General features: G+C 40.5%; 1 protein-coding gene across 5 annotated transcripts in view; it reads left to right on the plus strand.

Moving 5' to 3' along the window:
• Window positions 1-9,577, plus strand: part of Enpp2 (ectonucleotide pyrophosphatase/phosphodiesterase 2) — a 112,253-nt gene extending 102,676 nt beyond the window's left edge. For all 5 annotated transcript variants that reach the window (XM_051159677.1, XM_051159675.1, XM_051159676.1 and 2 more), the window contains 4 exons: window positions 538-615; window positions 1,960-2,092; window positions 3,553-3,709; window positions 8,979-9,577. In XM_051159677.1, the coding sequence (XP_051015634.1) occupies window positions 538-615; window positions 1,960-2,092; window positions 3,553-3,709; window positions 8,979-9,149 (539 nt within the window). In that variant the 3' untranslated portion in view covers window positions 9,150-9,577. The remainder of the gene's footprint in view (window positions 1-537; window positions 616-1,959; window positions 2,093-3,552; window positions 3,710-8,978) is intronic.
• The last annotated feature ends 3,179 nt before the right edge of the window (window positions 9,578-12,756 follow it).

Raw genomic sequence — 12,756 nt, forward strand, 5'->3', positions numbered from 1 at the left:
AAGAAATAGTAAGGTGTTAAGGCATTAGCTCTTTCTTAAAGGTTTTTTTGCTTGACCGTCTTTCATCATTTTTATCCCCCATTGGCCTCTTTCAGCCTGCCTCTCCCTGGTACTCTTCCGACCAAGTTCCCCTCCTATTTCTGTGTCCTTTTTTGGGTGGCCCATTGAGTTTAATAAGAGCCATTTGCCTGAGCATGGGTGGGAGGCTGTTAAGTGGCACAGTCCTGCAGCGGTGATTTCCTAAAAACAATTACATCTCATTATCTTAATGACATTGTTTTTAAAGACTCTAGGTTATAGTAATGAAATCAACAAACTATAGACTGGTAGGTAGGCAGGAAAGGGCTGGGAGTACCTTCTGCATGGGAGGCGAAGCAGCTGAGTGGAAGTGAAGCCAGAGGTGTCTAATGGGAGCGAGAAGTAGAAATAAAAGAGATCTGCTGGCTTTGAGCGCTTTAGCTTGGCCTAGAAGAGTGACTTTTCTGTTGATGTCGACATTGGTGAGCAATGGACTCTGTTTGCCCTCCTGATGTTTAGATCTGAGTTCCTCCCCAGAAGCCAAATATGATGCCTTCCTTGTAACCAACATGGTCCCAATGTATCCCGCTTTCAAACGTAAGTACAGTATTTACCAAATAAACTTACTTAGAAAATACCTAGTTTACATTTACCTCCATGCAGCTTTTAATAACACCTTGCAACTGTTCAGCTTTTATAATTTTTGAAGACCTTTTATATAAACTCTTTACAGTTGACCTGCCTGGGAAGGAAGCTGGTGGGCTGTCTAGCCCTTCCTTATAGTTAGGACACTGACATAAGAAGTGACCCAGGTCTGAGTGGTGGAGTCAAACTAAACCACACTTGCATTTGCCTTCTAACTTGCAGTTCTTTCTATTTCAATGATTAGTCTTTTGATGATGGGGTCTTACTAAGTTTGAAGGGTCACTTGCCACTTCGCAGCATATTTAGTTATTGAGCATGGCTGCAAAAGCCACACACACTTTTCTCATTTAGGGTGCTTATGTTTTCTGAATGTGGATCCTAAAACCCAGAAGAGGATTATGAATATTCTTCTTTATCAGAATATTAATTTAGATGATTTCATGGTCATGAAAATTATTTTTAAACTTTTTTGAAGATGCAGTTTATTTGTTTACAAGATAAGTATTCTTGGATGATAATGATTCTGGGAATTGAATAAGAACCATAAGCCCTGGTCATCCAAAACCAAGTTTTAGTCCCTGGAATGTGACCATTGGCTATGCAATCATTGAAATTTCATTTTTTTTCACAGCTGTGCACTGAACTCAGATCCTCACACACAACAGACACACCTTCTACCACTTAGCCACACTTTTAGCCCATCACCCCCTTTGAGACGGTATTCCATGAAGCCCGTGTTGCCTGTGAATTTGCTATGAATCTCCATGTGATCTCAAGATCCATCTTTCATTACCTCCTGGCTGCTGGGTACAGTTCTTTGCTGCCATATGCAGCTGATGCCTTGTCGGGGATGAAGCCTGGACTTAGTGGGTACTAGAGAAACAATGTGCCAACTGAGCTACATCCTCTAGCCTTCAAACTTAAAGGGTTCCTTCCTTCCTTTCTTTTAATTTTTTGACTTTTGCTTGATGGTTCAAATACCTCCTCTTCTGCTCACACTATAACTCTCTCCATCTGGCATTCTGTGCTCCCACTTCCTTGCTTGGGACATACCTGTTCATTTAGCATTTAGATCTCAGCTCTCTGTTGGTGGGCTTAATGCCTCCGGAGCGCTGCCCTCCTATCTCTCTTCATTCCTTGATCATAGTGAATGATACATGTAACACTCTGGACCAGGTTCTGATGAGTCACAGCAGCTCCTGGATCCTGATATTGCACTTGAAGAAGGCATCCTACAGAGAGCTTGTCTGAAACCAGAGTATTTGTGCATGAGAATTGATTTGTGTCTTTTCACAGGTGTTTGGACTTACTTCCAACGCGTTTTGGTGAAGAAGTATGCTTCAGAAAGGAATGGAGTCAATGTAATAAGTGGACCAGTTTTTGACTACAATTATGATGGCTTACGTGACACTGAGGATGAAATCAAACAGTGAGCTTTTTTTCTGTTCTGTATAAGATGCCTGAATTCTAAGACACCAGTCAATGATGTTAATATGGCAGAGAAGAGCTGATATTCTTAAGTATTTTTTCTTTGAATTTTTAAAAATCTTTAGTTGCTTTTGACCTTTAATTAAATATTAGTAGTCAGGATGACATTTTGTTTTGTTTTGTTTTGTTTTGTGATAGATACATTTTTCCATTTCATGATAGAAAAATGTATCATCTTAAAAATTACCACTTATTCTTCAACAACTCTTCAGTAGAAAAGTTGTGACTTTAATTGATTTTCATAATTTTTGGAGACATTTGGAACTTTTCCTATTTTGTGAGCCAACATGTCTTATTAGAAAGTTGCATATACCTGGCGTGATGGCATGCACATTTTAATCTCAGCACTTGGGGAGGCAGAGAGGCAGGAGGATCTTTGTGAGTTTGAGACCTGCCTGGTCTACAAAAATAGTCCAGGACAGCTAGGGCTATGACACACAGAAAAACCCTGCTTGAACCCCCACACCCCCAAAAATACCTTGCATATCAATTTTTTGATGAGTATGATGATTCTCTGCCTTTGGTGTTATTGGGACTAGGAAGACATAAGATAAACACCGTGCTTACAGGAGTATGTAGCCTTGTATACTTATACATGTACAAATAATTAGACATCAGCACAAAGCACACATATAATATAGCTGCTTAGTGAATAAAATGCTATTTTGAAACACAGGTAATTTAATAGTATAGAAGTTAATAGAATAGAAGTGTGTCTTAATTATATGCTTATTGTTCGTCATTTTGATACTCCTTAAACAAAATTGGTTCACTTGTAATTTCAAGATTTAGAAAACTATTAAAAATTATGATAACAGCAAACCCAGTGAGGGAGTTCAATGTGTGTACTTTGCTTTACTGGAGAAAGTTCACTGAACAGCACTGGGCTCGTCTCCTGCTCGTGACTGTTAGTGATTTCTTTAGACCAAGTTCAGGATGTCACTGTAGACTGAGTGCTTTTACTTCTTTATACCCAGTGTCTTGTGACTCCAGACCACTTTCCATATCTATGAAAGTCATCTTTATGAAACACAGATCTAACACTGACATCCCATATCCCCTAAACTTTCAGTGCAATACTGCAACCTAAACCATGGTGCCCGAATGCCATAGCCTGGCACTCATAATCATCATAATTTGTCTTTCATTGACTTTTCCACTTCTTTGTTCTGCTTCATTAGTCTAGTCACCATTTACTGCCCCTGACTCTTCAATTTGGCCACTTTATTTCCTTGGAATACCTTTTTCTTTCTGGCAGGTAGAGGCAGGTAGATGATTCCAGCCAGAGAGAACAGCAATCATGTTTAAAGATATACCAGCGGACTAGCAGAGTGTCTTAGACAGCATTTTTAAGAGAAAGCTTTGATGTGTCTTGTGATTTTCTTTACTTTCCTGCTTCAGGTATGTGGAAGGCAGCTCGATTCCTGTCCCCACTCACTACTATAGCATCATCACTAGCTGCCTGGACTTCACTCAGCCTGCGGACAAGTGTGATGGTCCCCTCTCTGTGTCTTCTTTCATCCTTCCTCATCGGCCCGACAATGATGAGAGTTGCAATGTAAGTTCAGATGCAGGGTCCTCTGGGATGTGCTTTCACACTTAGTTTTGTTTCTTAACTTACATCCCCAGCAGTGAAACAGACGGTATTAGGATCACCCAACCAAATGGGAAGGGGAGATGACCTAAGTAAAACTTTATTGAATATATAGGGACCTGGTATTCTATAATAATAATAGTTTTGTATTTTTCACTTTGTGTATGTGCATATGTGCATTTATGTGTATATTTGACACAGTTCTGTTTATATGTCCAATTTTGACAACCGATGAAGTGCCCAAATGTTTTTAGCTTCACAAAGGATTTAAAAAAAAAACAACAACAAAAAACAACAGCAACAACAAAAGTTGACGTAGCATAAAAGTTCAAAAGAATTTAGTGTATTAATCTCTTCTTTTGTAGATGCTTGAAAATATTCCTAATAAAAGATTGCAACACACACACACACACACACACACACACACATACATACATACATACAAACATGCATACATACACATACATGTAACACTTGTTAGTCAGGTTATCTTTTGCTACAAGTTATGGGAAGTTTAACAGTCATTCCATAGTACAGAAGACTCCTGTATCAATTATTCTCAAGTGGAGGGAGCTGGGAGGCAGAATGGTATACTGAGAAGGCCCTTGTAGGGGTTAGAGAGATGGCTCAGTGGTTATGAGCATTGGTTGCTCTTCCAGGGGACCAGAGTTCATTACCCAGTACCCACATAGTTGCTCACAACCCTCTGGAACTCTAACCTCAGGAATTCCAGTGCCCTCTTTTGGGCTCTATGGACACCAGGCATGCACACAGTACACAGACAGCTAAAAGCAAACTACTCATACTCATAAAAGAAATAAAATATATTAAAATTTTAAAAAGGAAAAGCCTTCAGCGGGAAGATAGGAGCCATGCTGAATGTACAGTGTTAGAACTGAGGAACAAATCATATGGACACTTCATGTATCTTTATTTCAGTGGAAATGCTTTGATGCAAGTTGTAGGCTAAAGTAATAGCCGGTATGCTTTTATTTCACTTAATAGAAGGAACAGGGATGGAGTATGTTGAATGGGATTGTTAGTCAGTAAATGACACTCAATTTCCTAAATTGCATAAAGTGTTCTAGAAGAAGAAAAGAAAACCACTGTGTCAGACATAGCCATAACCCCCTAGGCAGCCTTCTGTATGAGGCTGCAAATAACACAATAACAAAATAGCTACATTAAAAAGCAAAAGGCCATAGCAATTCATCCAGTCAGGATCATCATCTCCATGGGTAGTGTGACTGTCATCTCCGTGTCCAGTGTGACTCTTGGACAATGGCTCCAACTCAGAAATGAAGAATTGACACCATGGGTGTTCAAAGCAGAATAAAGACTTCAGGAAATAACCGAAATAGGGACTGTGGTGCAGGAAGCTGAGTTACATCTACCTAAAATATTGCAATTGATGGGAGATAATATTTTACACTTGATTGTAATCAAATGGCTAAGAAGGGATGAGTGGTCTTTTAAAATTGCTTATACTCAAAAATTTAAGACTATAGTGGCCATCTTATTGATGCTGGCTGCAATATCTGCAGAAGTGGTTGTCGCCATTTGCTGAGTACGTGTTATGATCCAAGTTTGTGTAGATTCTCTACACTATATTGTCCCTGTCATCTAATCACCCTGAACAGTCCTTCTCTTTGTCCTGCTCCTGTGTTAACTTCTGAGGAACTTACACTTAATAAAAGATGATGGTTAGTTGGCAGGATGGGGAACTTAAAATCCCATGGATAATTAGCAGATATCTGTAGAGAACTTTGGGAGTTTTTCTTATTGTGCAATTAGGTCATCAAGAAAGATGTTTCATCAGAAGAGCAACATTTTAGGTTTTGCTTTAATGAGATAAATTAAGTTGCAGGAGGTTGAGCATGGTGTTCAAAAGGTATTGGCAAAATTCATAGGAATGTGATCGCAGAACTTGATCTGAGGTATGGTCTTAGACACTTTAAAAAGGAGGCCAAAGGCAGAAGTATTGTGGCCAGAGGATTTCTGGGGCCTTGTGTGTGGCTGGAAAGGAGGAGGAAGTGGGGGAACTGAAAGTGAGAGGTAAACTACCATCAGTTTACTGGCTTGAACTTTTTTGTTTTTGTTTCTAGTTTTTTGTTTTTCTCTGAGACAGGGTTTCTTTGTGTAGCCCTGGCTGTCCTGAACTCACTTTGTAGACCAGGCTAGCCTTAATCTCACAGAGATCCACCTGCCTTTGGCCCCCAAGTGCTGGGATTAACAGTGGATACCATCACGCTCAGCCTGGCTTGTTTTAGTCATGGTTGTTCATAGTGGAATGCAATACCCTTGTAATATTGCTCTACTTCCCTTGAGAAAACCTCAGTTCTACTAAAAACCTGTTGAGAGGTAGAATAACCACATATGAAATGAAATTCAAAATTATTCTGACTTTTAAAGATAAAGTAAATGTTATGTAAACATGTATGCATATGGTAGGCTATTTAAAGTACATATTGGGCTGGAGAGATGGCTCAGCAGTTAAGAACACTGGCTGCTGTTGCAAAGGTCCTGAGTTCAATTTCAGCAACCACATGGTGGTTCACAACCATCTATAATGTGATCTGATGCCCTCTCCTGGCATGCAGGTGTACATACAGATAGAGCACTCATACATTAAGTAAATAAATGAATGAATCTTATTACATGTATATTACCTCTCACTTTGTTGGGAATCCTCCAGTGCAGGAATGTGGCATTGGTTTGAAAGGCATGAGTTTGAAAGGCTTGTTCCAAATTTAATGCCAAGATAGTTCTCTGGATGATACAAGAGAAAGTCCAGACTACTGTCCCTAGGAGTCTTCCTCTGTGCACTGGTGTCTGAACCTACAGAAAGTTTGGAAGTCCTTCCAGAGAGCTCATGGCCAACATATTTCTTAATTTAGAATCTTCTGCCCAATAGAAACTTCTTCTATTTTTTAATGTTTACTTTTAAAACTACTGCAACTTGAATCTATAGACATGCTTGGGAGAAAGCCGGGGAGAAAAGACAGAAGAAAAATAAATACCTAGGATTGCAGAGATGGTTCAGAGGTCAAGAGCACTGGTAGTTTTTCCAGAATACTGGGGTTCAATTCCCAGCACCCACATGGTAGCTAACAACTGTCTGTAATTCCAGCTCTAGGGTTTCAGATGCTTCTGGCTTCTGTAGATACCACATACAGGTGGTGCTCAAACATATTAGCAGATAAAATACTAATGAACATAAAAAATAATAAATCAAACTTTAAAAGAATGAATATAGCACAAAAAGAATCATGGATTGTGTTTTTTGTTTCATTAATATTGTATTTATTTTTAAAGCATTTTCTTTCCTGCTTACTTTGGAGCGTATGAACTTGTATATGAACTTGGTTAGTTTTGTATCTTATACTGTGTCCATCAGTAATAACTTTTACGGATTGTCAGCTACACAAGGCAAAATATATTTTCTTTACACCGTATATCTTAAATTGCCTCGTGACAAATTAGAGACAAGGTTGGTCTTAGAATGTAGAAAGCAGAAGATAATATTCCTGGCAATTCACATCTCAAAGTAAGAAGTAGAAAGGGGCAGATTTTCACCCTTGTGTTCTTACACTTCTAGCTTGCCATGATTTTGAGTTAGGAAACACTTTTCCAACCCTGCTCACACATGCATATAACTTCATTTACAAAGGAAACATTGGACTCACTGACCATTGAAACATCCAATAAAGGAGCAAAATATGAAAATTCTCCCAAAATATAACCTCATGCTTACCCTGAGGGGGTCTTGACCCATCAGGAGACCTCCTACTTTGTTAATTACATGGTCGTACTGAAGACTGGTCAGTAGCATTGTGGGTAGGGCTAAATTTAGGTTTGACTTTACTGGGGAGTTGCAGAAATCTTGGTTAGGTTAGGCAGGAGGTTGTGAAAGACCTGAATCCTCTCTTCTGCCTGCAAAGCCATTTCTACACTTTGCCTGGAATGGCCAGGCATTGGTTTCCTGAACCAACAAGCCCATGGTACATATTTAGACTTGGCATAGGCTACTGTCATTCTTGGTCCAGGTTGGGGTGGGTTGGAGCTTTCTGAGAAAACCTTTGCAGGTTCATGGGCCTCCTGGTTCATAGAGATCACTAGTGTTCAAGAGTTAGGCAAGGGTCCCTGGGTCCTGGGCTGTGCAACACCCCATAAACTTCTCCAAAAACTCTTGCTAGACACTTGGGTTCAGAGACATTAGGAAGTAGTGTTATTTGTGAAGGCCTTCCTGCCCCTGGATACTAATGAAGAGACACTTTGGATTAATTCATAGGATAATTGGGTCTTATTATTTTCCCACCTTGTTTTCCTCCAAATTGAAATAGTTTTGAGATGCGAGGGATTACTTCAACTGAATTATCTCTTCGTTTCAAATTAGACATGAAACGTGGTTTTTCTGTTCTGCATGGTTTTAGCCTGGAGGTTTTTTTTTTTTTTTTTTTGCCAACGAGACCCTTTTATGTGAGCAGCTAAGGCAGGAGATTCCCTTCCTGTCTTTGGTGGTTTACTATTATTGCTTCATTTCCCCTTCCCTTCTTCCTGTCCTTTAAAAATGTTTTCCTACCTCCCAGCAAGCTGCTGAAATAAGCATTGTACCCTTGGCAATCAGCGAAGCACGGCAGGGGTGGAGGTGAGGGTCAACAGCAGCTTCACCAAGTCCCTGAAGCATGGAAATGGTGCACTAGCTTGTCCAAACTCACACTTTTTGGGCCCCAAAGTGCCAAATGTATCAACTGACCTGTTGAGTCAGTGAGTGAGTAACTCACTGCTATCTCCTAGATGGTTGATGGACATGACAGGTCTTCTGAGCAGGAACACACTCTTCGTTTCCTATGTTAGGCACCAGCTCTCTGCTTATTTTGTGAGAGACAAGCACTCCAGGTTAAGTGTGTGCCGAGTTTAACCCTACATTTGGTGGCTGAAAAGAATAACAAAAATCAGATTCTGCAGGCTCAGCAACTTTCCTACTTTTGTTTTCTGAGAACCTAGTGAAAACAACCACTTTTAACACCATGCTTCTCATTTGTTTGGTATGGCTTAATGCTGCTGAAAATGGTGAAGGGCAGGTATTTGCAGTGTACTCCTGACAGGACTTCCATAGACATAGGAAAGTCAGGTAGGAACAGCATGCTTTGGGTCTGTGTGCTGAAGTGTGGAAGATGACCATTCCGATAACCTTGCCTAGAGCAATCTGATTGCTTCCTTTTCCTTGCAGAGCTCCGAGGATGAGTCCAAGTGGGTAGAGGGACTCATGAAGATGCACACAGCTCGCGTGCGGGACATTGAACATCTCACTGGTTTGGATTTCTACCGGAAGACTAGCCGTAGCTATTCAGAAATTCTGACCCTCAAGACATACCTGCATACATATGAGAGCGAGATTTAACTTTCTGGGCATGTGCAGTGTAGTCTTAACAACTGGTGTATATTTTTATATTGTGTTTATATTTATTAATTTGAAGCCAGGACATTTAAAAAAAACACTTAGTATTTTAATCCTGTATCAGATCTGACGTATTAAGCCTGAATGACTCTATTTTTTTCCTCTAAGGCTTTAGACAGAGTTGTGTTTTGGATAGAGCTTATAGTGAACACTTCAGCTCACGATCCAAGTAGAAGCTTCTACATGGTGCTGCAGGTTGAATATTTGCATTGAGGAAATATTAATTTTCCAGTGCACAGTCACTACATGTAGTCCTGTTCTGTATTGAAATACTGATTTGTAAAGTTGCATTCATTTGCTGTTAACTTTGGCAGACATATTTAAGCCTTATAGACCAATCTTAAAAAATAATAAATCACACATTCAGATTTTTCCTGGTTCTCTCTGGCCTTTGTTTTGTTTGTGAATCTGGGGGAGGGGGTGGATGCAAGCATATGATTTCTTGCATTGAGTCTTCTTTCCAGCTGCTTCCTTGATATTTAACTGTATGATGGTATAGGCACATATATATGGAAAATTAGAAGAGCAGAGGGAAAAAAAAATGAGCCAGAACAAGGAAAAACCTAATTGTTCTGTAAGGTATTTCAAAATGTGGAAAGATAGGCTCTTAGGATAGATTGAGTTCAAATCTTTCAAAAGTAGATCCAACCTCAAATGTTTTATGGAGTTAAGGATATGGCATTAGTTGGTTGAACATGTGCAAAGCACTGTGTTCAATTCCTAGACCTGCAAAAGTAAGAACTGTATTAAGCAAATATTCTATACAAAACATCGACCTAACAACTGTGGAGAAAGTAAGAGAGTAAGTTGAGCTCTAGATGTAAACATGTAACCAACTAACCAAGTCAGAGAGGAAGGAATGCTGAAGGCATAAATCACAGTACAGCGTCAGAAGAGTGTAAGTGGGACGTGGGTGATTTAAAAGCACATAAAAGCACAAAGCGAAGTGGTCATTAAATATGGTTAATAATCTCATGGAGAAAGATGAAGTTGTCTTGTTAACGTTGTCAATAATATTGTCACATTTCCAATCACGGCCAGTCATGATTCGTTTTTCTTTTTAATTAAATAAAAGCATATGACTTTATTTTCACTGTGGCGGTGATCACAACTGGTCTTTGATGGTGGGTGAAATGGCATTTTACCTTTACTTCCACTCCCGTCATCATCACAATTGGACCTTTGGTAGATAAAATGTTTCTTTTTTTAAATTGTTATAAGTATTCCTTTAAAACACATTAATTTAAGAAACAAGAGATAGTGCCAAGTGGAAAAGAAAACCAACATTACATCAAAAGGTGGTCCTGGGTGTTAGGATTCTACTTCAGTCCACCTACCTGTAATGCTATTGCTTACCTGCCATGGGGGTGTGGCCCGGCCTGGGACCATATAAAAGGACAAACCCTCTGTGGTCTCTCTTTACTCTCTCTCTCTCTCTACCTCCTCTACCCCCTGTTTCTATTTTCTCTCCCTCTCCCTCTTCCTCTCTCGCTCTGGTGTACCCCCTTCCTCCTTTTCCTTCTCTCCCATGCTCATTTAATAAACTTTGTATAACATAGTATCTGCTGTCTATTACCTTTTTGCACCTCATCCCGTACTGCCGTAATTATTAAATTTAACACGGGGAATATATGAAAATTCACAGAGAGGACAGAGAACCGGTGACCCTGGAAATGCGGGGCCACAAGTCTAAAAAAAAAAAAAAAATTACATCAAAAACTGGTCCTGGGAGTATGTGAAAATTCACAGAGATAATAGAGAAACCGTCACCCTGGAAAAGCAGGGCCACAAGTCTGCTTCGGATGACGAAGTGACTATTGTATTACTAAAAATTAGCTCCATTTACTGGGCTCTAACGGTTGCAGGCCTGTCTCTGGTATTTTGTATGCCTTGTGTTTAACACAGAAAAACAGGAAGCTGCGGGACGATGTTTATGGACAGGGAGAGAATGCGCTGTGAGCGGCAAGCGGGCTTGGGGTTGGGATAGAGAACACGTAGGGTAGAAACAAACAGGAACGCAGTTCTTTATCTGTTCCGTATTCGGTGATTATGTAACGAGCGTCATATGATCATTTCATACAGGCCAGTAGTGATAAAACAATGAACAAAACCCTACATGGTTCCTGACCTCATACAATGTATTTTTTTAAGTTAGTGAAAGATGCTATTTAAAAGTGCTAAAGCTTAGGGACATACATGCAGGGGGGCTTATCAAGGATGTGGAAAGGAAATGGCCTCGGAGAGAGCATTCTAGGTTAGGTTTGGAGAATGAGAAGAGGTGACCCCGAGGAAAACAGAGACAAGAAGGAAATACTAGTGGTAGGAAAAGTCTCAGATTCGTGACAATCTGAAATAGGTGTCCCTGAAAGGCATGCTGGGGCATCTAGGGAGGCAGGGACCAGGTCACGTTCCAGAGGACATCTGCCAGGGCTTACAAGGTATGTTGATCCCGTTCACTGTGCATTGGAAAATAACTGAGAAGTCGCATGCAGGATGTGGTAAGATCTCACTTAAGATTTCTGCGCATTGACCGGGTAGGTAATAACTACACGGTGTGTTTGGGATAGAAGCCTCAGAGTATCATGGCAAGGGGAAAGTTACTAGATTAGTGCCTTTCAAAGTAGTTGTGAGCGCTGGGTGAGGACAGATTTCTGCATCACCTGAGACTGAACTCTTCCCAAGATGGGTTAAACTCGAGGCTCCTGGAGAGAGCAGGGTAAATTTGTTTGAATCCCGCTGCTCTATTTTTATTCTTAGATCAAGGCTTTTTTTCTCATAAACAAACCTAATGCCCAGAGAGAGCTCAACCCCTGTGTATTTCAAGTAAGTGGCTTTGCAGATAAATACATGCCATTAATTGTGGGGTTACTTGTGAAAGTTTCTGAATGGACAGGGACTCTATTAAAAATGAGTCTAGAAGACTATTTTAAGTTGGGATATTAAAAAAAAAAAAACTATATATATAGAGAGAGACCTTAGTCCATTCATGTGCTCTCTGAGCAAGTTGCTAGCCACTCAGTAGCACGGTGGTCCCACCCCAGAGGATGGGCTCAGAAACCGCCTCCCTAAAATGATCTCACTGAAAATGGGGTAAACCAGGAGGGCAGCCACATGCTTTCCCAAGGGAGAAAACACTGTGAATTGTTTATAAAAGGGTTGACTTAAAAAAATATCTCCAAACAAAAGCCGCACTGGGTGCCAGCTTAGTTTGCGTAACTGCCCGAGAGCCACAGCTTCCTGTACCATTGTTCCTTGTGGTGGTTGGGAAGAGGGTGGCTGTGGGAGACCCAGATGACTTCTCCTGTTTACGCTTCTCTCACTGCCCCTCTCGTGTTCTGCTTTCCTGCTGAATTAGGACAGGGCCGCCCTGTGGGCAGGAAGTAGTGATGGCATTGGGAGAGCTCCTGTGGCTTTGAAGCCAGGATTGTTTGGGACAGGGACAAATGCAATTCAGATGTTCAAGTTTATGAGTTGGGTTAGAGAACTCGGCTGGAGGTCTAACCTAGGGTGGTAGTGGTTCCTGTTTGGGCTGTGTTTCTAGGAAGCCCAC

This window comes from Acomys russatus, chromosome 17 (genome assembly GCF_903995435.1).
Source record: "Acomys russatus chromosome 17, mAcoRus1.1, whole genome shotgun sequence".
Classification (NCBI taxonomy): domain Eukaryota; kingdom Metazoa; phylum Chordata; class Mammalia; order Rodentia; family Muridae; genus Acomys; species Acomys russatus.